This window comes from Muntiacus reevesi, chromosome 18 (genome assembly GCF_963930625.1).
Source record: "Muntiacus reevesi chromosome 18, mMunRee1.1, whole genome shotgun sequence".
Classification (NCBI taxonomy): Eukaryota; Metazoa; Chordata; class Mammalia; order Artiodactyla; family Cervidae; genus Muntiacus; species Muntiacus reevesi.
Window position 1 is genome coordinate 48,700,307 of NC_089266.1, and position 23,439 is coordinate 48,723,745.

Sequence of the window (23,439 nt, forward strand, 5' to 3'; positions counted from 1 at the left end):
CATTACCGTTACTTCTGCTGCCCTGAAAGTGTTTACATTTATTGAGCACCTACTGTGTCCCTGGAACCGTGCTGAGTCCTTTTTATACATCCCATTGTTAATGCCCACAACGACCCCTATGATAGTTACTGTTCCTATCTCCACTTCACAGATGAAGAAACTGAGATTAAATCATGTTAAGGGATGGGCCAGTATTTGGACCCAGGACTGTCTGACTCGGAAGTGTGTGTGTGTGTATTAATAATCATTTATTTGGCTGAGTGCGGTCTTAGTTGCTGCCTGTGTGTGTGTGTGTGTGTGTGTGTGTGTGTGTGTTAAAAATAATTTATTTGGCTGAGTGCGGTCTTAGTTGCTGCCCGTGTGTGTGTGTGTGTGTGTGTGTGTGTGTGTGTGTGTTAAAAATAATTTATTTGGCTGAGTGCGGTCTTAGTTGCTGCCCATGGGATCTCTGCAGGTCTGCGGGCAGCGGACAAGTTCTCTAGTTGTGGCACGTGGGCTCCAGAGCACGCAGGCTCAGCAATTGCAGGCAATGCCTTAGCTGCCCAGCGGCACGTGGTGGCTCAGTGATAAAAGAACCCGCCTGCCAGTGCAGTTGACTTGGTTCGAGCCCTGGGTTGGAAAGATCCCCTGGAGAGGGAAATGGCAACCCACTCCTGTATTCTTCCCTGGGAAATCCCATGGACAGAGGAGCCTAGCGGGCTACAGTCCATGTGCTTGCAGAGTCAGACATGACTGAGCGACTTAACAACAAAAACAAAACAAAGTGGGATATTAGTTCCCCCACCAGGGATGGAACCCACGTCCCCTGCATTAGAAGGCAGATCTTTAACCACTGGACCACGAGGCAAGTCCCCTAGAGGTGTGCTCCTGATGCTTTAGCTACTTTGCCTGTGGGAGGACCCAGGCAGTCCCCAGGAGGGTTGGAAATGCCCCGTCTGGGGAGAGGCCTCAGGGCGCCGGGGCCGGGCCCACTCCTCCAGGAAGGGAGGCATGTGTGCCCCAGGGCCAGCGCTGGGCTGGTGAGTGAGAGCAACATCGCGTGTCCCGGGAGTTCCAGAACTAGGGGGGAAAGGAGAGCAAGGCCCCAGCCCCGCAGCCTCTGGGCTCCTTGTGATCTCACCGGGCCTCCACTCTACCCGTGTGCAGTGAGGACTGGGCCCAGGGCTCTGGAAGGATCTTCAGCTCTGCTCGTTGCCTGGGGCAGGGGATGGAAGAGGGGTTGGGTGGGGAGGCCTGAAGAGGTGGGCTACATGGGGAGGGTGGGGGGCGGTGCTCGGAAGACCCCTGCCTCCTGGCCCCGGAGTGGGGCGCTGAGCGGCTGAGAGCAGGGTCCTGTGTTTGTAAACATCATTAATCAGGGATTAGCAGATGGGCATGCTAATTGTACCTGTGGAGGTCAGAGACCTCAGGGTTGATTACATTTACAAACTGTGGGGCTCCCTGGCGCCCGCCCTCCCTGTAGTAGGGGGGCTCTAGTTGAGGATCCCAGCCTGGGGGAGGGAACTGGCAATTTAGCCTTCTGCAGGGAAAAAAAATAAAAAGATGCCAGCCCTGGAGGGGGCAGGGTGCTCTGGGAACCCCAACCTCCTAGGAATGTCATTTCAGCCCCGCCTCTCCCAGCTCCCTCTGTTCTCCCTGGTAAACCATTGTGTGTCGCGGCTAAAAGGGGTCCTAGAGCCTCTGAGGAAATTGAGGCCAGGGCGGTGGGAGGGCAGGGCCATGTCCTGACATCTAGGTTGGCCCCCCATGTCGGCTGAGAGAGCATCTCGAAGTCCGAGGACACAGGGCTGGGGGCTTTACGGGCACAATCCCCCCACGTGGACACTTGCTGTGCCTACTCACAGACGAGGAAAGCCAAGGCTTGGCATGACCACCAAGTGTCAGAGCTGGAACTCACAGCGCACACCGCTTACCAGCCAAGGTCTGGCCTCAGCCACCGCCGCGCTCTCCTCTGGCCGCACCCTGACCCTGCTGCCCTTCCTACCCACGGCCACAGCCGCCCCAGCTCCCGGGGCTTAACCACACCAGCTGAGCTGAGCAGCCTCCATGTACCTGGCACCTGAGGTCACGCGCAGAGAAGCAGGCCTCATCCTCGGCCTCGGGTGCATTTTCTTCATTTGGAGAGTGTCTGGGTTGCAAGACACTACCACGTATCTGCATGTCCTAGGCAGGTAATTACAGCCGCAATTCCCTCTGGTTCAAGTGAACCTGTCTTCCCGAGGACAGCCAGTCTGCTGCCTGGGGGGAAGAAGCAGGAAGGAGCCACCTGGGCCTGGCTGTTTCCCCGGGAGTGGCCCTGGAGGTGACCCAGACCCCGGGACTCAGAAAGCTGATGGACAGCAGGTCCAAGGTTAGAGAGGGGTCTGGACACCACAGAGGGGTCGGTGGGCAGCAGAGGGCTCTGGACCCCAAGAACACCCACCCCTACTTCTAGGCTCCGTGCTAGCTTTAGTTCTGGAGAGCACAGCTCAATTCTGTACCCCAGTATGGCGGGGGTGGGGGAGCACCAGGGCACCTCAGCCTGTTTCCACCAGATCGATTAGTCTGGGATCTCCAGAGAAACAGAACCCTCGCCCCCCATATATATATTTGACTTCCCAGGGGTACAGTGGTAAAGAATCTGCCAGTGCAGGAGATACAAGATGCAGGTTTGATCTCTGGGTGAGGAAGACCCCCTGGAGAAGGAAATGACTACTCACTCCAGTATCCTTGCCTGAAAAATCCCATGGACAGAGGAGCCTGGAGGGCTAAGTCCATGGGGCTGCAAAGAGTTAGACATGACCAAGCATGCATGCATGGATGCTTGTGCACACACACACATATGCATACCCACACACTATATATGCTATAAGGAGTTGGGTCATGTGATTAGAGGCTGATAAGCCCCAGGTTCTGCAGGGTAGGGCTGGAAACCCAGGAGAGCTGCTGACGTAGTAACCATCTAAGGGCCAGCAGGCCTGAGACCTAGGAAGGGGCCATGTTTCACTTCCAAAAGGCAGACAAAATATTCTCACTTGGGGAAGGGTCAGCCTTTCTGTTCTACTGGGGTCCTCAACGGACTGGACAAGGCCCACCACACAGGGGAGTGCCATCTGCTTTACTCAGCCCAGCAATGCTAATCTCACCCAAAAATACCCTCACAGAACCACCCAGGATAACGTCTGACCAAGGATCTGGGCGCCCTGTGGCCCACTCGGGTTGACACATTGACCTGAACCCTCACATCCAGGTTTGAATTATGATGTGCCAGTCCTGGGCACACAGTCCTGTAGTTTACACAACACTTTTTAATCGTTACAACTTCCCTGTTGGGGAGAGGGTAGCTGGAGCCGGTGTAGATGGCATTATCCCCATCGTACAGATGAGGAGACCGAGACACCGCCCAAGGAGGATGCCAGAGTCAGGGCTGGATCCAGCATCTTCTGAAGAACCTTGGGGACAGGTAAAAGCTTGTTGGCCCAAACTTTCAGATATGCACTCAAAATCACGGGTATGAACGGTATGGAAGCAGTTGGACATATGCCATAGTTTGACAGCCAGTGATTCTCCAACTGGCAGTATACTGGCCATCAGCTGGATAGTTCTTAAAAAAAATGCTGGTGTCTGGCTTCTTCCCAAGAGATGCTGACTCAGTCAGCCTGGTACCTCTGCACAACTGGACTATTCAAGTGACCCTCCCATTCCCTGACCCCAGGATGCTAAGGCATAGCCTCAGGCAAAAACCACGGAGGGCGACCACCCTGGTGGGCAGAGGTTAAGACTCAGCGCTTCCACTACAGCGGGCACGGGCTTGATCCCTGGTCGGGGAACGAAGATCTCACTTACCTTGTGGTGCAGCCGGAAAAAAAATAAGAAAAACAAAAACACACTGGCCTGTTCGTCGAGAGAGCAGAGGTGATATGGGAGGTGGTATTGTACACCTGAGAGGATGGAGGTCACATCTGTGTGGCAGTCAGGGACAGCGCTCAGGGGGAAACCCGTGTGGTGGAGATCTATGGAGTGTATGAAGGAGGGGTTCCTCCTCCTTTTTGAGAGGAAAAGCTCTGACTTTAAAGCCACCTTTGTCCCTTTTATTTATAATTTACTTTTTAATTGGAGGGATTCCCTGGTAGCTCAGATGATAGTCTGCCTGCAATGCAGAGACCCGGGTTAAATCCCTGGGTCGGGAAAATCCCCTGGAGCAGGAAACGGCAACCCACTCCAGTATCCTTGCCTGGAAAACCCCATGGATGGAAGAGCCTGGCGGGCTAAAGTTCGTGGGGTCGCAGAGTCGGGCACGACTGAGCGACTTCACTTTCACTTTTTAACTGGAGGAAAACTGCTTCACAATGTCGTGTTGTTTTCTGCCGTACAACAACCCAAATCAGCTGGAATTATACTACTTAAAAAAAAAAATTTGGCTGCATCAGGTCTTAGCTTCAGCACGTGGGATCTTTAGGCGTGGAGCGTGGGATCTAGATCCGGGACTGGGGATCAAACCCAGGCCCTCTGCCTTGGGAGCACAGAGTCTTAAGCACTGGACCGCCAGGGAAGTCCCATCTTTGGCCTTTTTAAAAGTAAGTTCAGTGTCTTTCTAAACTGGCATCACCATTAGAATCCAAGATGAGTCCATCCCACAGAGAACAGGGCAGCGCTACTTACCAAGCACCTACAACCTGTAAGGCCCCGAGTTCCTCTCCCCCATCTCCCCTCCCCGCCACCCAGGGAGGCAGGACTACCCCCGCCCATTGACGAGCAGGAGGCTGAGGAACTGGCTGAGGTCACAGCATCAGGACCTGCGCCTCGGGTGGCCATCCCCCAGACCCGCGCTCCCAAGCAGCGCAGCCCAAGGGCTAATTCCATCCCCCTGGGGACGTTTTCGGTTGTCACAACTCAGGGGAGAGAGGGTGCTTACTGTCACTTTGTGGGCAGAGGCCAGAGATGCTGCTCAACACCCTACAATGTACAGGACAGGCCTTCACAAGTTACCCAGCCCAGAACATCAGTAGAAACCTAACAGTTCCTGGCCTGAGCTGAGACCCATCTGCGGGAGCTTTAAATAGTCGATATTCGGAATTTCCCTGGTGCCTCAGCAGTAAAGAGTCCACCTGCCAATGCAGGGACGAGGGTTCGATCCCTGATCCGGGAAGATCCCACATGCCGTGGGGCAACTAAGTCCATTCATCGCAACCACTGAGCCTGTGCTCAGAGCCGGGAGCTGCAGCCACTGGGCCTTTGTACAACTACTGAAGCCCATGCAGCGCAGCTAGAGTCGCCCCTGCTCTCCACAACTAGGGAGCCCGAGCAGCAAAGACCCAGCACGGCCAAAAAAGAAAATAAAGTCCTTTAAAAAAATTGGATGTTCATGTCGCACCCTGACCAATTCCATCAGGCTGAGAGGGGTGTCAGCTGCTTTTCAAAGCTTGCCACGTGGTTCCAGTGAGCAGCCAAGACTGCTCTAAGCTACTTATCCTAGTGGCCTCTGCTCCACTCACGGGAGCCTGGGAGAGGAGGACCGAATCTGTCTGGGTTGTACAATAAATGGCAGATCTGCAAGGTCCTCACCACCTCCCAGAATCAAAGGCCAGAACTCTGGTTCGGCAGGTCCTTCCATGGAGGCTGACTAACTGGTGACTCACCCATGGCAGGTACTGGAGGGCCAGTGAGTTGGTAGGTATTTGCTAATCTTTCCCCTGCCTCTCTGGGGTGGGTCACAGCCAGGAACCGCCCCGTGTGGCTGCGAAAGCTTCCCAAAGAGACTGTGGACCAAAGAGCAAGGCTGCCACCTAGTGGAGGAACCAGAAGGAAGGGGTGCCTGCGGGATATCAAGTGATGTTTTACTGGATCCTCACAACAGCCCTGGGGGAGAGGCGCAGAGGAGGGCCATGCAACACAGAAAGATGAAGCCGTGTGCTCACAGGGTTTGAGCCTGGATTTGCACCTATCTGGCTCACAGGGGTGCCCCGGGCTTCCCTCTGCCTTCTCACACCCGTCCAAGAGGAAGAGGACCCTGGATGGGGCTGCTTGATTCCTTTCTGACGTCCAAAACACCCCCTCACTTCCAGGCGGGACCTGGGAAGAAAGAGACCCTCCATCCCAGCGCAGCGTAAAAATGAACAGGCTGCCCTCTCCAACCGCAAATCCAAAAAAATGGGGAACTGAACTTCCTGTGGTCTCTACCACAAAGTTCCTGGCTCCCTAGGACAGCAGTTTATAAACAGAGGCCTGATGCACACTCATAAGAAGACAAGAGACTCCAGCACATTTGAGGGTGTGGGTGCGGAGGCTCCCCGGCAGACACTGTGGACAGTCCCGGTTAGCCTCCGTCTTGTCTCTTCTCTTGTGATCCTGAGGACGGTCCTGGGTGCTGAGCCACGCTGGCTGCTTCAGATGCGGCCGAGGGGTCCTGGGGGTCTTGGGGAAGTTGCTCTCTCCTCCCTTCCACTGGGAACCCCTTCCTCTGGCTGCAAATGGAGTGAAGAAGGATTCCTGCACAGACAGACAGATGGAAAAGAGGAGGGACCATGGGCCAGGCCCTTCCTCACTTCATCCTCAAGAGGCTGTAGGGGACTTCCCTGGTGGTCCAGTGGTTAAGAACCTGCCTGCCAATTCAGGGGACATGGGTTCCATCCCTGGGAGCCCATGGGAAGATTCCACATGCTCTGCAAGGCAACGAAGCCCATGCACCACCCGCACAAACGAGAAGCCACTACAATGAGAAGCCTGCAACTAGAGAGTGACCCCTGCTCACCTTAACTAGAGAAAGCCCTTGGGCAGCAATGATGACCCAGAGCAGTCAAAAGTAATTAATTTTTTAAAAGGTGTAGACATTTTCCTCATTTGGCACATATAAGCAATTCAGACACAGAAAAATTGAGAAAGGTATCTAGGGTGAATTGAAGCAGCTATATATGTGTGATCAGAGGGAGAGAAGGAAGGGGAGAGGAAACTCACCTGCGGCCACAGAGACGTTTAAGGACTCGAGTCCAGGAGGCAGCTGCCGGCCGGGCAGGATGGTGAGGAGAAGCTGGCAGGAAGCCTGCACTTCCCGGGAAAGACCAGAGCCCTCGTTCCCTGCAGAGCAGAGGGCCAGAGGGTTACAGAAGCCCCAGCTGGGCAGGAAGGCACTCAGGAAGCTTGAATCTCGGCAAAGAGCAGGGACATCTACCTACCCAGCACGAGGAGGGTAGGCCGGTCCCATAAGAACTCCAAGCAGTGAGTGATGGGGATCTTGGAGGACGGGGTGATCTCAGGCCCCGGGCAGCCCACCGTGCCAGCCACGAGCCAGCCCTGCCGGGCTCTGGCCTGAAAGGGGAGGAGGAGAAATCAGTCCTTCAGCGGAGCACTGGCCGGGAGGAGCCCAGCCTTGCCCATCTAGTCATTCCCTCGTTGAGCAGCTGGATTCAGTCAGTAGTTATTAAGCACCTAGAGTGGACAGGCTCTGTGCTCGGCACTGGGGATAATGCCATGACCCAAACAGGCCCAAACCCCAGCCTCACAGTAGGGTGATCAGGGAAGCCTCACTGAAGTGTAGACCTGCGGGAGGTGAGGGGAGGGAGCATCACATAGATACCTGGGGGAGGAGATACTCTAGGCAGAGATCAGTAAGGGCAAAGGCCAAGAGGTGGGTGCTTACCAGGCAAGTGTGATGAACAGCGAACAGCCAAGTGGCCAGTGGGAAGGGAGCCGCTGAGACAGGAAAGGAAAAAAGAGGCCACGGGAGGTAGGACCTCAAAGGCAACTGGAAGGCCTTTGGCTTTCACTCTGAGAGAGGCAAAGCCTTTGAAGGGTTTTGGGTGAAGAAGCTGTAACATGGTCTGACTTAACGTCTCTACAGAATCACTCTACGTTGAGAGCAGAAACAAGCAGACCAGTTAGGTTTCTGCAGTGACACAGGCAGAGATGCTGGTGGCTTGGACCGCAGTGGTAACAGTGGAGATGGTCAGAAATGGTCAGAATGTGGAAATAAGGTCAAGGTAAAAATGAAAGGAGGTGCCTTAACAATATCTGTTTATTTTAAATCCTTTTCTAATCTCTGGGGCAAACCTGAACTACCTGTACCTCTGTCGTCAGTTGCATGTGCAGGACCGGACAATCACATCCTTGTGAGACAGGTGGGATGTGGGGAGAGAGAGCAGGAAGAACCAAGGAGGATGCCAAGGCCTAAACAACTGAAGGCAGGGGGAGCTGCCATCAAGTGAGCTGGCTAAATCTGCAAAAGGAACAGGAACATTTGGAAGTCTTGTTTGAAATGCCCATTAGACAGAAAAAAGAGCTGCTGAGTAGGCAACTAGATATGTGAATCTGAGGTTCAGGAGCAAAATCCAGAAGGATATATATTTGGGAGGCATTCGAATCTAAACGGCAATTTAAAACCATCAGATTGCATGTGACAAACAAATGAGTATGTACCGAAAATGGACCCAAGGACTGGGGCCCTGGGGGATGGTCAGGGAAACTGCTAAATACGGGGCAATACTGCCCCCTTGTGTCCAGCAAGGGAAGCACAGCTGGAGACATGCTGATGGACCAGGCGTTTTGCTAAGGTCGCGCAGAGCCGACAGGACTGAAGCGACTTAGCAGAGGCAGCACCAGCCCCTTCCTTCCTAAACATCAAATCGGGTTTTTTTGGTGGTGGTGATGATGTTGCTGGTGGTAGTGGTTTGGGGGGTTTCTTTTGTTTCTTTGTTTCTTCGTGTGTGGGAGGGACCAGGGGAAAAGGATAGACTAGTCCTTGTCCAAAGAGCCTTTCAAACTGCTTCCCTACAGGAGGAAGCAGGAACCAGTGGTTTCTCAAGAGTGAACATTTACTGAAGACCTACTTACTAGATGGGCTTCCCTGGCAGCTCAGATGGTAAAGAACCTGCCTGCAATGCAGGAGACCTGGGTTTGATCCCCTGGGTTGAGAAGATCCCCTGGAGAAGGAAATGGCTACCCACTCCATTATTCTTGCCTGAAGAATTCCATGGACAGAGGAGCCTGGCAGGCTACAGTCCATGGGGTACCAAAGAGTTGGACATACTGAGCAACCAACATTTTACTTACTAGGCAGTGAACTGAAAGTCACTCAGTCTTGTTGACTCTGTGACTCCATGGACCTACAGTCCATGGAATTCTCCAGGACAGAATACTGGAATGGGTAGCCTATCCCTTCTTCAGCGGATCTTCCCGACCCAGGAATCGAACCAAGGTCTCCTGCATTGCAGGCAGATTCTGTACCAACTGAGCTCTCAGGAAGCCCCTAGCCAGTGAAGCACTGAGTAAACCTGCATGAGGAGCAACAGGTGTGCCTCTCAAAGGAGTGCAGTCAAAGTCCGCAACGTCAGGTTCTGCTCCAGGTACGCTTTTTAAAACTCCAGATCCTTCTCTTCTCAAAGCGATTTACATGGCTGGATGAATCACAGGCTGCAATCAAGATTGCCAGGAGAAATATCATCAACCTCAGATATGCAGATGATACCACTCTAATGGCAGAAACTAAGAGGAACTAAAGAGCTTCTTGAGGAGGATGAAAGAGTGAAAAAGCTGGCTTAAGACTCAACATTCAAAAAACGAAGATCATGGCATCTGGTCTCATTACAGCATAACAAATAGAAGGGTAGTGGAAACAGTGACAGGTTTTATTTTGGAGGCTCCAAAATCACTGCAAATGCTGACTTTAACTATGAAATTAAAAGATGCTTGCTCCTTGAAAGAAAAGCTATGACCAACCTAGACAGCGTATTAAAAAGCAGAGACATCACTTTGCTTACAAAGGTCCATATAGCCAAAGCTACAGTTTTTCCAGTAGTCATGTATGGATGCGAGAGTTGGACCATAAAGAAGGCTGAGCTCCGAAAACTTAATGCCTTCAAATTGTGGGGCTGGAGAAGACTCTTGAGAGTCCCTTGGACTGCAAGGAGATCAAACCAGTCCATCCCAAAGGAAATCAATCCTAAATATTCACTGGAAGGACTAATGCTGAAGCTCCAATGGCCACAATACTTTGGACAGGGAAGCCTGGCGTGCTGCAGTCCGTGAGGTCGCAGAGTGGTCACGACTTAGTGATTAAACAAACAAGGAAGCGATACCAACACGCCCCCCACCCCCTCCCTCTCCTCCCTCAGCTGCTGACCGGGAGGCCCTTGGAGAGACTGAACTTGGCTCATTTCTTCTCCATTACTGACACACCCCCGCTTCCCCCTCGCCATTACCTGTAAAAAACCGGCCAGGTCATCAGTGGAGAACACGTCCATCACCTCCATAGCCCCGGCGCTGGCCTTGCTGACTACTGGAGTGAGCGGGCAGCTGCAATGTTTCCCCATGCCAGCATATGAAGACGGGTAACCTCAGGCCCGGTGCTGTGCCCTCCCCCATACCCCACGGGTTAGGGGGTAAGAATTCTGGCGTCGGGGAGGCCTGGTTGAGGGACCACCCAAGGGTCAAGGTGCTTAGGAACTCGGCTGTGCCTCCAGATGGGGACGCACGGGGAATAAGGGGCGTCCGTGCCTGTTTCTCCGGCTGGTGATGACCTTATCCACTCCGAGGAAGTAAGCGGAGCGCAGCACGGCCCCAAGATTCCGGGGATCCTGCAGCCCCTCGAGGACGAGCCACAGCTGCTGGGGGTCGTCTCCTGGTCGGGCCTTCTCGGCCTCGGCCTCGGCCTCGGCCCAGGGCCGGGGCCGCAGGGGGCTCACTTCCATGCAGACGCCCTGGTGAACCTGGTGGCGGCACAGGACGTCCAGCTCCCGCCGCCGGGGCCGCAACACCGGGATGGTCCGCGCCTCGGCCGCGCGCAGCAGCTCAGCCCGCTGCCCCTCCAGCCCGGACCTGCCGGCCTGGATTAGGAGCCGGGCGACGCGGCGGCGGGCGGCCCGCAACGCCAGGAGGCACGGGGACAGGCCAAACAGGAGCTCCAGGCCCCCGGCCGGCCGCGGCACCGACCCCAGGTCATCCAGGGGCAGGCGGCCGAGCTCCTCCCCGCCTGGCCGCGCCCCGCGCCGCGTCGCTTGGGAGAAAGGACGCGTGAGGAGGTGGCCGCAGCAGCGCCAGGTCGCGGCCCCGGCGGCCGGAGGCAGCGCCATGGTCGATGCCCGGGCTGCGTTCCCAGGGGCACTCCCGCCGGCGCAGTCCCCCACGTGAGCCGCTCCGCTTCCGCGTCCGGACGCCCCGCCCCCGCCCGGGAGCCGCAAGGCGCATGTGCGGCAGCCAGGCGTCTCTACAGCGCCCCCTTCAGGGCAGGCGGAGCGACCACCATCCACCGCCGAGGCGCCGGGGCGAGGGGGTGCTAGCCGCTGAACTGACCCGACGGCGGGCCGGGCGGCGTCGTGCACCCTCCAAGGCCCCGGAAAGCTGGAGGATCTTTCACCCCGGCGCCAGCAAAGGACACTTAAAGGCGATGTGTTGGGTCTCCTCTCCAACCTGGCTGGGCGTGGTGATACCCTCCGCCACCGGGTGCTGGCAGTATTCCTCCGGAGCTGCTTCTGCATCCAACCTCTCCGCGACACCTCCACTGCCTGTCAAACTTTAGCACCGGTCAGCAGAAACCCCACCGATGACTTCTGATCCCATGGCCCTGATTCTCTAAGTGACAGCTCTGGCCTACTGACAAACCAGCTGATACCCTTGGCCCCACAGCTTAAGGGCCAGACTCCTTGCTCAGGAATCAGACCCCGCCCCCGACCCCGGGATCCAGGCAGGAGCTACCTTTTCAGCCTCACCGTCAATCCTGCACCAAGTTCTGTGCTATTCCAGCACTGCATGCTCTTCGCGGCCTCTCTGCCTGGCGCGCCCTGCTGTCCTATTTTTCTGGCCGGAAATTCCTACCCATTTTCCAGACCCAACCCAAAAGGTAATTCACACTCCAGGAAGGATGCCCCCAATCCACCCACCTTCCCGCTCTCGGGCAAGAAACTCTGAGACACAATCATTCCTCATCACAGGAAGGGGGAAGAACTGAAAGACACTTCTGCAGCCAAGATTTTTTAATGCAATTTTTCTTTTTTTAAAGATCACAGTGAAACCCACTTGGGAGGCAGGCCCTGGTATTCTGCTGCCATAGTCAGAGTGGAGTGAGGACCCCACCAGGGGTGTAGAAGCCGCAGTGGGGCTGGAGAACTGAGATGGGGCAAAGAAGGGGCGGTGGGGGAGGGAGAAGGAAGCCTGGAGCCCTGATGAGCATTCAGATGGAAGGTGAGGGCTTCCCTCCGCCGCCTCATCCTCAACGGATGGTGTTAAGTGGGGGTTCAGGAAGATAGGAGAAAGCCCCACTTTTGGCCACAGTCCCTTCCCCAGGCCAAAGGGAAGAAGGCAAGGGCAGCAGACAAAGGCCAGGGAGCCCAAGAAGGGGACCAAGAAAGAAGGAGCAGGAAAAACAATCAGGGGACACCACCTCCTCTCCCCCCACCCATTCATGGTGGAAACAAGTTGACATATAAAAACCTCAAGTTTTCTAGCCCCTGGTGGGGGTGGGGAAAGGAAGTGGAATCCAGGGGTTCAGAAATCAACACCCCCAGTCCAGGGGCAGTTGCCCAGCTGTGAGGGGGTGCGGGGAGGAGCTCCCCACAGTGCACTAGGTCACTTGCTCCGTGGGCCTCATCTGGATGTCTCCGATCTGCAGAAGGCACAAGGCTTGAGGAAACGGGCACGCTCTCCCCACCCTCTTAAGGCCTCCCCACTCTCCGCCGCTGGGCTGGCTGGGCTCCTCCAGGGGACAGACAGCCAAGGCCAGACTCACCTGGACATGTGGGGGCATGCTGAGGACGTAGATGACGGCCTCGGCCACGTCCTCAGGTTTGAGACACTGGGAGCACCGGGGGAAAGGGGTGAGGTGAGGACAGAATGGATCCAAGGTCCTCCCCCCACCAGGGAGGTCCTCCCCCCACCAGGGAGGTCCTCTCCAGCATCCATGTTCCCCCACCCCACCCTCCAGGAGACGCGACGGGCTGGCTGGAAGGGCAAGGTCTGAAGGCCAGGGCTCCTCTGCCTTCATTTAGGCAGTGGGTGGCTTCACTGGGCCCCACCTTCATGTGTTCATAGGTGGCGGCTGCCTTCTCGGGGTCCTTGTCGTGGAGTTTGAAGGCGAACTGTGTCTCCACCACTCCTGGAGAAATGCACTGTGCCAACAGACACGGCCTGCTCAGGAGCTGAGCCCAGGCCAGAGGTCAGGCCCGGGGCGGGGGGCTGGGAGGGAAAGGACGGAGGCCACAGGGCCCCAGCCTCACAGGGACGGCCGCCCGAGGTCCAGCGGCCACCTCCGCCCTCCAAAGCTGCCATTGGGGGGTCATCAGAATGATTCCTACCAGCTACAGAGCCGTTACTAAAAGCCAGGTCAGCTTTACAAAGTGGCTTCCCTTAAACCCTCATAACCTGCTAGGTGTTCTCACCTCCATTTTACAGCTGGGAAGACTGAGGCTGAGCAAGCCACCCAAGCTCGGGCAGCCTCCCGGGGAGAGCCCCAGTCCTGCTTTCCGGCCATGGCCTCCCACGGTCCCTTGTGCTCCCTCAGCCTCGCCCCTCCACCCCGGCCACTCCTCCTAGGATCAAATCAGCCCCTCTCCCGCCTCAAAGGCAGAGACACGTGGGGACTGTGCCCAGGACGGACGCCGGGCTCTCAGCGGCGCACCGGGCCGCGAGTGTGTGCGGCGGGGAGGGGCCGGGGTCAGGGCGCCCCTCACCGTGGCTCGGATGTGGCTCTGGGCCTCCCGGAGCTCTTGCCTCAGCCCCTCCGTCAGCGCGGTGACGGCGTACTTGGTAGCGCTGTAGAAATGGGTCTCGGCCGGGGGTGGCACCCGGTGGCCACTCATGCTGAGCGGAGGGAGGGAAGGGGAAGGAGGGCGTGACGCCAGGCCGCTGCCCCACCGCGCATCCAGCTCGTCCACATCAATGGCTCCTCCGGGCCCCCCCCCTCAAGGCCTCCCTCCGTGGACCCCGGGATTCCCTCTTCAGTCCACGCAGGCGGTCAAAGCGCTCTGCCTTTCACCCGTGTGGGTGAGAGGGTCCTCACGAGGGTCTAGGGCACGGAGGCCGTGTCTCCGCGGGCGCCCCCGTGACAGACTGTAGACCCTGAGTCACAGGGTGAGGTTCCAACTGCGGCCGAGGATCGGAGAACCCCGGTCCCGGGAGGGCCCCAGGCCTCAGCCGCCAAGGGGCCGAGCTACCCCTTCCAGCCAACGAGGGGCTGGCGTTTGCACCTACTCTTCTTCCCCCGCTGGAGGAGGGCATGGCAGCCCACTCCAGTTTTCTTGCCTGGAGAATCCCATGGACAGAGGAGCCTGGCGGGCTATAGTCCACGGGGTCGCAAAGAGTCAGACACGACTGAGCAACTAAACAACCACAACATTCTTCCCTGCTGCCCCAGTTGTGCCATCTGGGTGTTAACTGGGGGTGAAATCCCTATTCTACCACCCCGGGGACACTGAGGTCCAAAGAGGTCAAAGAGCCGCGGCAGGTCACTCCGCTGGGAGGGTGGGGGGCGGCCTGAGCCCCAGCCCCCGCCGCCTCACCTGTTGATGTTGATGATGTGTCCGTCATCCACCTTCCGCTCCCTCATGGACTGGAAGGCTTCCCGCGTGCAGATGCTGAGGGCCAGCACGTTCACCTGCGGGCCGGGGTGGGGGGCAATGCGCATCTGCATCTTTGGGCCCGTCTGAGCAGGTGATGGAGCCCAGAGCACCCCGGGGTGGGGGGCACCCCAAACAGGGGCCGGGTCCTACCCGAGACCAAGGACAGGCCAGGGCCGCAGGCCTCACGTGCCCTCCCCGTCCAGCCACCAGCCCCAGCGGACAGCAGAGGCGGCTCCCCTCGCTGGGTGATGCCCTCAAGTTCTTTAGGTGTATTCAGGAACAGACACCACCGCCCCCCCAGAACCCACCCAGGACCCAGGAGCGCTCCCTGTCTTGGCTGTCTCCTCTGCCTCAGGGAATTCACCCCCTTTTCTTCCCCAAATGCCCTGCTCTTCTCTGGGACAGAGTCACTGGCTCTCCTCGCTCCGAAACAGCCTAAAATCCTTCCTTTAAAAATCTCTCTCCTCAGGACCGCACTCAGCCTTTCACCCCGCTGCTCTCTATGCCTTTCCCGTCCCTCCCTCTAGACTAGAGTGGACAAGAGAAGGCTGGCCCTCCGTCCTTCCATGCCGTCCTCCAACCTCCATCCCATTTACAAGACTGGGGGTGCGGTCACGTGTCACTGCGTGGCAAGGGGCCTCCCAAGGGCATGAAGGCTTCCTGCCTTCCGTGGACCCCGCCCACTCCTGCTCCTCAGGCAGAGGTGACCCCCAGACCCCAGCCTGCGGGGAACACACGCCCGACGGAAGCGTCTCTGCTCTAAAGCGCCCGCCCAGCCCCACCGCTTAGGCTCGCCCAGGAGGACAAGCAGAGATAAAACTTTCAGCGGGCCTTCACTCTCTCCTCCGGGGAAGAGAGGAGACCAGCTGGGAGGTCAGATGTTTCTCTTTATCAGGTGTCAGCGCCAGGCATTGGGACAGAACACTCCCGGTGTGAAGCTGGCCCGGCGTTCACCGCAGGACACAGGCAGTTTCCAGCCCTGCTTTTGGTCCTCGTAACAATGTGGGTTTGTGGGGCAGAGAACTCAGCTTCTGGGGACAGAGGGATGAAGGAGGAGAAACAGATTGCCTCGGGCCAGGGGAGCGAATCTCCTAGATCTGGGGGTCAAAGGTTCCCTCTGTGATCACTGACGTGGTTCTCTTTGGAGATGCCTCATAAGACAATCCTAAGAGAATGACATAATGTTCCAGCTGAAAAGGGTCTTAGGGATTTCATATACGTGCCTCGCTCTACAGTCGGGCAAGCTGAGGTCTAGGTTTAGAGACGCCCTGACTGCAGGTGAGGTCCACAACTTGGATCTCCCAGAAGGTTCTCTGAGAGCACGGGCAGGGCTGCATATCCCTGTTCAATGTTTCAACGCTCATTGCTCATTTCTGGGCCCAAGCACCTCTCAGGTGCTATTGTGAGCACGTATGAAAAGCTCTTGGGGGGAGATAGAAACATTCCATACCTGCTTTCCACTTCTCAGAATTAGTTTCATACCCTGAAGGTACTGCCCCATATTACAATCTAGAGGTTGAAAACTCATGCCCTGAAGGCTGTGCTTGGTCTACATGTGGTTTTAAAACATTCTAAAATTAATTTCCAATCTGTATTCAGTTTCATTCAATCTGTATTCCAATCTGTTTCATTCATTCAAAAAATATCTATGGAGTGCCTGCAGGCTGAGGCTATGACAGAATAAAATAGACAAAAGTCCTTGCATTCCTGGAGCTGAGGTTTTGGTGAATGGGGTGGGTGGGGGTCTCCATGGAAATCGATGCCCCCCGCTGCTCTCAGAGAAGTCACACTATCTGGCCACGCCGGCCTGTGCTTGCTCGGAATGCAGCAGGGGCCCCCTCCACGGCCAAGTGCTTCCCCGTGTGACCCACCCACTCTGGGTTCCTACCTGGCCTCAGGGGACACTGGAATTTGTGATCCTAGACATTGATGGCCTAGGTGCAGTTCATCCCAATTAACATGTGAGAAGACAGACGCTCAGAGAGGGTGACACCTGCCTGAAGCCACATGGTTTCTGAGGGGCTGAATGAGACATTATCTTCATCATCTCCTGCCTCTGGGGTCCTTTTCTTCCCATAATACCATGTCCCAAGCACAAAGCTGACACCTGGGGACATCTGACTGAAGGCAGTTTTCTTTCCTACCAATCTCCCTTCCAACAGAAGGAAACCAGCTTATAAGCACTGCCCCCAGGGGCTCAGAGGAAAGAAGAATGGAAAAGATTTGGCCATGCCTCCACTCCCTCTCCCTCTGGGGAGGAGAAGCAGGGGAGACTCAAAGTGCCCCAGGCAGAAACCTGAAGCCTCCTCTCCCTAGAAGTCTAACTTCCTGCTTTCCTCCTGGCCATAGATGTCTATCTTCCTGCTTTCCTCCCTGTGACCTGCGTCCCCTACAGACCCCCGCCCCCCGCCCTTACGTTGAACATTTCCTTCCAGCCGCTGGTGCTGCCTGAGAGCAGGGTGTCGGGCCGGGCCAGGCCGGCATTGTTGATGCAGATGTCCACGCCGCTGTGCTGAGAGCGGACCGCCGAGAACATGGAGAGGATGTCCTCCTCATTCGACAGGTCACATCTGTAGGGGATCAAAGTCCCGGGGTAGCCTGCACTCTTACATTCGGCAGCCAGCTCCTATGAAACCCAACAGGGGTCTAACTGGGATGAGCTGCTCACTCCACACACAACCCACCCCACGCCCTCAGACCCCACCTCCCGCCGCTGTCACCGCTCACAGAGCCCGCGCCTCTGGTGGCCACCTGGGCCCGTCCCCACAGCCTGACCTCTTGGGTCAAAGTCCAGAGGTGACAGCAGTCCTGAGCGAGGGTGGGGGAGGCTGAGATCATCAGTGGAGGAACCTCCCAAATAAATTCGTCTTCCGTTCAAGAAGGAAGTTTCTGGGGCTCTGGGGTGAGGTGGGGGGTCAGAAAAGGGGCCTGGGGATCCCGGGAATGAAGCGATGTCTCTTTTCTGACTCTTTCCCATCAGGAACACAGCTCCGCTCATAGCCGCACTCCACCCCATGTCTCTTCCACCAGCGCCGAGTCACCAGGACCTCGATTCGCTTCTCTCCCATCACTCTCCCAACCCCTCTCAGGAGGGCTTGTATCTAAGTGACGGCTGTCCCTCCACAAGCTGCAGCCAGCTGGCTCAGAACCCTCACACAGACTTCTCACTTTTCAGTTGAGCTCAATGGCCGGTCTCCCCTCGCCCTGCCTATAGAAACGGTCAGGAAGCCCCACGGGGCACCACCCTCCACCCCAGCTTCTCTGGAGACTGTGAGCCAAGTCAGGTAGCAGGTGACACTGGGCATCCCCCGGGCACTGCCAGGGCCCTCAAGCCACTAAGGATCCCTGAGAGAGGAAGGCCACTGAGAGATGGCTGAGGTGAGCAGCCATTCAGAAGCAGGAAGAAAACCAGCTGTGGTCGCTTTGGAGGCCAGTGACCGGGCACCTGAGCCTCCTCAAGGTGACTATGGATGGACACGTGTGGGTGGGCCAGGGGTGCCAGGGCAGGGAGCCCTAGAAGAGGGTTAGCTTGGTCTCCTGCCCTGGAACGCCGTCCTACCCCCAAACCAAGCTGGGAATAAAGGACTCGGTCAGGTGACCTAGGAAATTCTTTTCTGCTTTAGCTTTCCATGAGTTTAAGCGGTACAGTCCTCTGGGACTCAGAAGTCCCCCTTCCCCCAATTTCACCTACTCAACATTTCACCTACTCAACGACCCCCTCGGGAAACAGGGCTTCTCATTGTAGGATGTCGGAAATCAAATTTTGTTTGAGTATCAATGAATGAACCCATCAACCAATCAAGAAAAGCAGATGGCAGGCAAAACAGCCTGGAATTCTTCCCTCTCCTGGCACACAACTTCTCCATTCCTCCGCCAGACTCAAAGCCCTGCGGCAAAGCCACAGTGGAGGGACTGATAAAACATGTCTCTGTCGCTGTCTCTCGCTGCCCTACCTGTCCGCATCTAGCCTCAAAAAGGACCTGAAATCCACTCAGTCCCCTCACAGCTGAGCCATCCTCCCTCATTAAAGGAGTCCTTCTGGGGGGGGGGGGGGGCAGTGGCGAGTGATCAGTCAGGGGCTCTCCTCGGGGTTCAGGGACCCTTTTCCTGGCTGGTTTGCGGTGGGGGTGGGAGTCGGAAGAGAAGGCAAGAGTGGCTTGAGAATCAAGAGAATCAAGTGGCCTAATCCCTGGTCTGATCCTCTAGGCTCCGGAGTGGAGGCAGGCCCTGAGCACCTCAGAATAGGAGAAAGGGAGGGGCAGTGTGGGGCAAAGGTATAGCCAGGTGACCTTGGAACCATCTAGGAGCCATAAAGCGTACCTTTGGTCGGCAGCAGGGGAGGGGACAGGCCTCCCTCCGGTACACCTTCCTGCTCGGCCCCACCCAAGGCCTCCTCGCCCTCTCCCTGCCCCGGGGACTTTGAGCACGGGTGGAGGTCAAGCTCAGCACCAGCCTAAACCCTGAGGGGGGTCCTGCCCGGGGTAAATCCAAAGTGCTCCTATGATGGAAACTGCTCATCCTTCTTCCTCCCTGCTCCAACACAGCCAACTTCATTTCCTTTTTCTCTGAGCTCTTATTGCTCACAACCCTTGGGGCTCCCAACCCACATTAAGAGGCAAACCAGGGGGTTCAGTTCCACATTGCTTTGTCCCCCAGAGCGCACAGGTTCAATACCCTAGTTTACCTGCTCATTCCCACCTGTGACAGTGAAACTGAAAAAAAGGTCTACTTTATATATACATCCCAATTGTCCCTCACGTCCATCGAGGAGGGGTTAACCCTCACCTTCAGGGGAAGGTGGAGCTGAGCCTCTTCAGAAAAGCTCCACTCCCACTCCAACCCCACTCTCAGTCCTGGGTGAAAAATGAGCAGGATCAAGTCCTCTAGCTCCTGCTCGCTTTGTTTGACTATGTGGGCTAGGTCTGGGAACCAGAGGAAGCAATCCAGTAGCCAGCTTAGCCACTGAGGCCAGAAAGCTTTCTTCCCTTCTCCCTGGCTTCTCCTTTTCTCAGCCAACCTGAGCAGGCAGGTAGGGAAGCAAGAGAAAAGATGCCAGGGAGTCAGAGAATTGGTATACTAGAGCTGAGGCTGTCAGGAAAAAAGCTCCCTAACGGACAAGACCTTAAAAAGCAAAGATAGAGTCCTGCCCTGAGGGATCCAAAAGCCTCCTCCACCAACTAGACGTCCACCTCTCTGGCCCCTGAGCCCGCTGCAAGTGGCCCTGGGGTGGCGGGCAAGAGGGCAGCGTGACACCTCGGCTCCGACCGCTCCCCATCCCCCACCTGGACCCAAGCCCGGCGGAAACGACGCCACCCGGAGCCACTCGCTCCCCAGCAGGGCCTTACCTCGATGTTGCCCACGGTGCGGGCACAACCCACCACCTTCAGACCCTGCTGGACCAGGGCCCGGGCCACGGCTGCGCCGATGCCCCCCGAGGCTCCCGTCACCAGTGCCAGCCGGTCACGCCACCGCTCCATGCCGGCTCTGGCCAGGGTCCCGAGTCGCCCGCCCACCTCGCTCTGGGAGCAGAGGACTTGGATCGCCGAGCTCCGCCCTAGGTCGTAGGGGGCCGGCCGCTCTCTTGTCACCCCCGCGGCGCCCGCCGTCGACCTGCCCGCGTCAGAGGTACGCCAGGACCTGCCTCCACTCTGGCCGGCCTCCGCCCCCTGCTCCACCCTCCGCTCCTCGGCGATCGGCCACATCCCGGCTGGAGGACGATGCGGGCCGGCGGCCCCGCCCCGCCCCTGCCGCGCGGGCACGGCCCCGCCCCATCCGGCCCTCGCCCGGTCCCCGCCCCCTCCCGCACAGCCCCGCCCCTTCCGGCCCTAGCATGGTCCCCGCCCCACCCCGCCCCTTCCGGGCCTCGCCCTGTCCCCGCCCAGAGAAAACCGCTTCTCGCGGGACTGGGCGGAAGGGTCCCGGGAGTAGGTAGTTTTGCTTCCCTCCTGTGAGCTCTTAGCCTTGGAGAACGAGGCTCGGCGCGGGCTTGCACCAGGCCTGAGGACGCGCGTACTCGTCTCTTGCTCTGTCCGCCTTGCCTATCCTGACCCAAAGGCCAGGAAGAGAAATTACGGGGCACTTAAGGTGACGCTACCGCCTTCCTCAACCAGCCGGTGGCTGATGGGAACGGTTCAGCACAGAAGGTTGAGCGTCTCAGCGGTCAACGCTGGGTGACCTTGGGACGGGCTTTCAACCCTGCCTGATCGCTTGGCGTTTCTAACCTTGGAGAACTCATGGTTAAAAATGCAAACACTCCCAAGTACACGTGTATTGGGGTGGATGGGATTGTATCTCTAATGACCTACAGTCTACAACTTCGCTAAGCCCCCCTACTCCCACTGGAGCAAATATACCGCGGTGTATGCGAAATATTAAAGCAATAACTAACATTTATTGAGCGCTTACTGTGACGGGCATAGTAAAATATATTTTAAGCACCTCAAATATATTAATGTGCACAAGAGCCCTATGAGATAGAACCTATTAACACTCATTTTATAGGATACACCGAGACAGATGAGGAGCCTGGCTTGGATGGCAAGCAGTACAGTATTAGGCCAGGGTATGTGTTCTGAAAGAGCCTTCACTGTGTCCTCCTTTGTCTCTCCTTAGGTTGTTGGTTCTACTCAAAGTAGAAGTCACTTTGCTGACCACTAAGGATATTCCATCAAAATACTGAATACTGCCTCACTTCTGCATTCTTTATATAGCCAGCCTTTCAAAGAGAAAACATCTCTGCTGGAATCCCACCACTGAACCAATGGAATAAGCCATGAATGTGGCTGGTGTATTCACTCAGCAAGCACTCCTGTGTTTGGCTCCACGGGCAAAGATTAAAACAAAACCAGCCCTTGCTTAATTTAGGAATCTCAGGAGAAAACTTCGCTGCAACAGGTGGTGGAAAGAGGATTGGGCTCGGAGCCAAGGGCTGTGGGAGAACTCTTAGTCATTTTTTATGGATTCCAGGATGAAAGCAAACAAGGGTCAGAAAGGAATTACTCATTTTATCTCTGCCCCAGTTCTTGTACAACACTTTGATTTGAAAAGACAACTCAGGGGATGGCTCAAAAAAATACCAACTACAAAAGTTAAAATCTCACTAAGCTTCTGCTGTTGCCCACTTGAAATCTGATTAGAAATCTGATTAAGTGGTAGAAAATCCACATGGTTCCCTCCACCCCCACTGCAGAGAGGTACTGACCATCCCATTTGTCTACTGCCCACCAAGTATTATCTGCATGTAGACACACCAAGCTCTAAGCACATGGTTTTACTGAACTGTTGACTCAACCATTTAAATGGCAGCCAAATGCTACTCCCAGGGGAATCTCACCTTCAGGACTCACAGACAGCTTGTGAAAACAGTCAAGTGTAAAGCCAGAGTGACTTTATTGTTGGAAACCAGATAAGGAACAGACACACAGACCGCAGTGTGGTCAGCTCTCAGCGTAGCCTTCTGCTCCCAGTTCCCTACGCGCCGAGTAACTACTGACCAGGCAACCCCTGGTTGAAATTCTGCCAAGTTTTGCTTTCACTCTTCTAGTTCAATCTGAACCTCTGAATTTAAGGTGCTTTGTTAATGTTATCAGGGAGCATTATAAATAACAGCAGTTAAAAATCTCACAAGGAAATAGGATGCTAGTCAGTATTTAAAGGTATCGCAGCAAATTTATTCTTTCAGAACAAAAGACTGGAATCTGCTTTTCTCAGCTGTCAACTCTGACGAAGGGAAGAATTTTTGTCTTCAACAACCTGTATCTCTCCTCATTTGCTCTTCATCCTAACATCATCACTGGTCAAGTAACAAGACCACAAGTGGCTAATTAAAATACTGCCACACATTAAGTAGAAACATGTACACCAAATTTTACTATGCGTATTAATAAATATTCTTTATTTTAAATTTTGCACATTGCGCTTTAACATTACATCCAAACATTTCGCAAGTGGATGTCTACTTTGTAAAACCATATATTCAGCTCATTGTCATTTCTGTACAGAAGTATAAGTACAACATTACTTTTTGCCACTAAGTTGCTTTTTAGTAAGTCTCACAGGAAGAGAAACATTTAATGAAAAGAGATGGCTTAAATCATATGGCAGGCCTGCGCAGCCACACAACTAAAGACACAAGCCTGAAGAAAGAACAAACTAATGAGGTTACCTCCACCGTCTCCCAAAACAAGAAAGAATCACATTGATTTAAGATAAAACTTTGCCATAAGTCACTAAAATGAAAGAGTTTTTTTGAAAGAGAAGGCGCAGTAGTCATCTTGAGTGTTTCATTGAAAGACAGAGCTATTTTATTTATTTAATTTGCTCCAGCCGTTGTCAACCAGCCACTACAAATGGGCCTCTTGTGATCATTTAAGCGGCAGTATTTATTAAATTTCTCCTTCAGATGCTGTCGGTATTGTTCTCTATTGCTGTAGAAAGACTGGTTATTAGCCATAAATGACTGTATTTCATCTTGTGAGATAAAGATTTCCTCATCTGAAGTACATTCAGACTCATCCTGCAAATTAAAGCAGTAGTTAAGATTATGACTTAAAATGAAGAATGCAAAATGCTATGCTAATAGAAGACAGCTAAAAATTAAAGCAGGCTAGTTTTTAGTTTTAGTTCAGTCACATAAAGCCTTTAAATAGAATGTTTACAGGATAAGCAAAATGTCATTCTGTCTTGTAAAGTACTAAGTAAGAATAAAATGCAACTCAACTTGATTTAAAACTTGATCTATAATTTGTCCTAGAAGCCTACAAGCAGACTACTAACATACTTTAGCCTTTTAAAGTGATTAGAGATGGTTATAAATAGCTACCAAATTTTAAATAATCTGACTTTTCTCGGCTGGCTCTATGTTGAAACATTTATCTCCACAAGTTAGGTAAAATATAACCTTTTTAAAACTTATGAA

General features: G+C 55.0%; 3 protein-coding genes across 9 annotated transcripts in view; all 3 read right to left on the reverse strand.

The window, feature by feature from the left end:
• Window positions 1-3,287: 3,287 nt before the first annotated feature.
• Window positions 3,288-11,792, reverse strand: MRM1 (mitochondrial rRNA methyltransferase 1). The gene is made up of 5 exons (XM_065908925.1): window positions 10,468-11,792; window positions 10,173-10,266; window positions 7,152-7,284; window positions 6,934-7,053; window positions 3,288-6,468 (listed from the first exon to the last, which is right to left on the reverse strand). Exons 1-5 carry the CDS (start codon window positions 11,445-11,447, stop codon window positions 6,296-6,298), a joined length of 1,500 nt encoding a protein of 499 aa, XP_065764997.1. The 5' UTR covers window positions 11,448-11,792; the 3' UTR covers window positions 3,288-6,295.
• Window positions 11,793-11,924: 132 nt separating this feature from the next.
• Window positions 11,925-20,265, reverse strand: DHRS11 (dehydrogenase/reductase 11). Its single transcript, XM_065908926.1, has 7 exons — window positions 19,868-20,265; window positions 16,939-17,148; window positions 14,463-14,557; window positions 13,635-13,764; window positions 12,981-13,073; window positions 12,695-12,760; window positions 11,925-12,571 (listed from the first exon to the last, which is right to left on the reverse strand). The coding sequence occupies exons 1-7, from the start codon at window positions 20,222-20,224 to the stop codon at window positions 12,530-12,532; spliced, it is 993 nt and encodes a 330-aa protein (XP_065764998.1). The 5' UTR covers window positions 20,225-20,265; the 3' UTR covers window positions 11,925-12,529.
• Window positions 20,266-22,387: 2,122 nt separating this feature from the next.
• Window positions 22,388-23,439, reverse strand: part of GGNBP2 (gametogenetin binding protein 2) — a 32,941-nt gene continuing 31,889 nt past the window's right edge. For all 7 annotated transcript variants that reach the window (XM_065911116.1, XM_065911115.1, XM_065911114.1 and 4 more), the window contains one exon: window positions 22,388-23,037. In XM_065911116.1, the coding sequence (XP_065767188.1) occupies window positions 22,834-23,037 (204 nt within the window). In that variant the 3' untranslated portion in view covers window positions 22,388-22,833. The remainder of the gene's footprint in view (window positions 23,038-23,439) is intronic.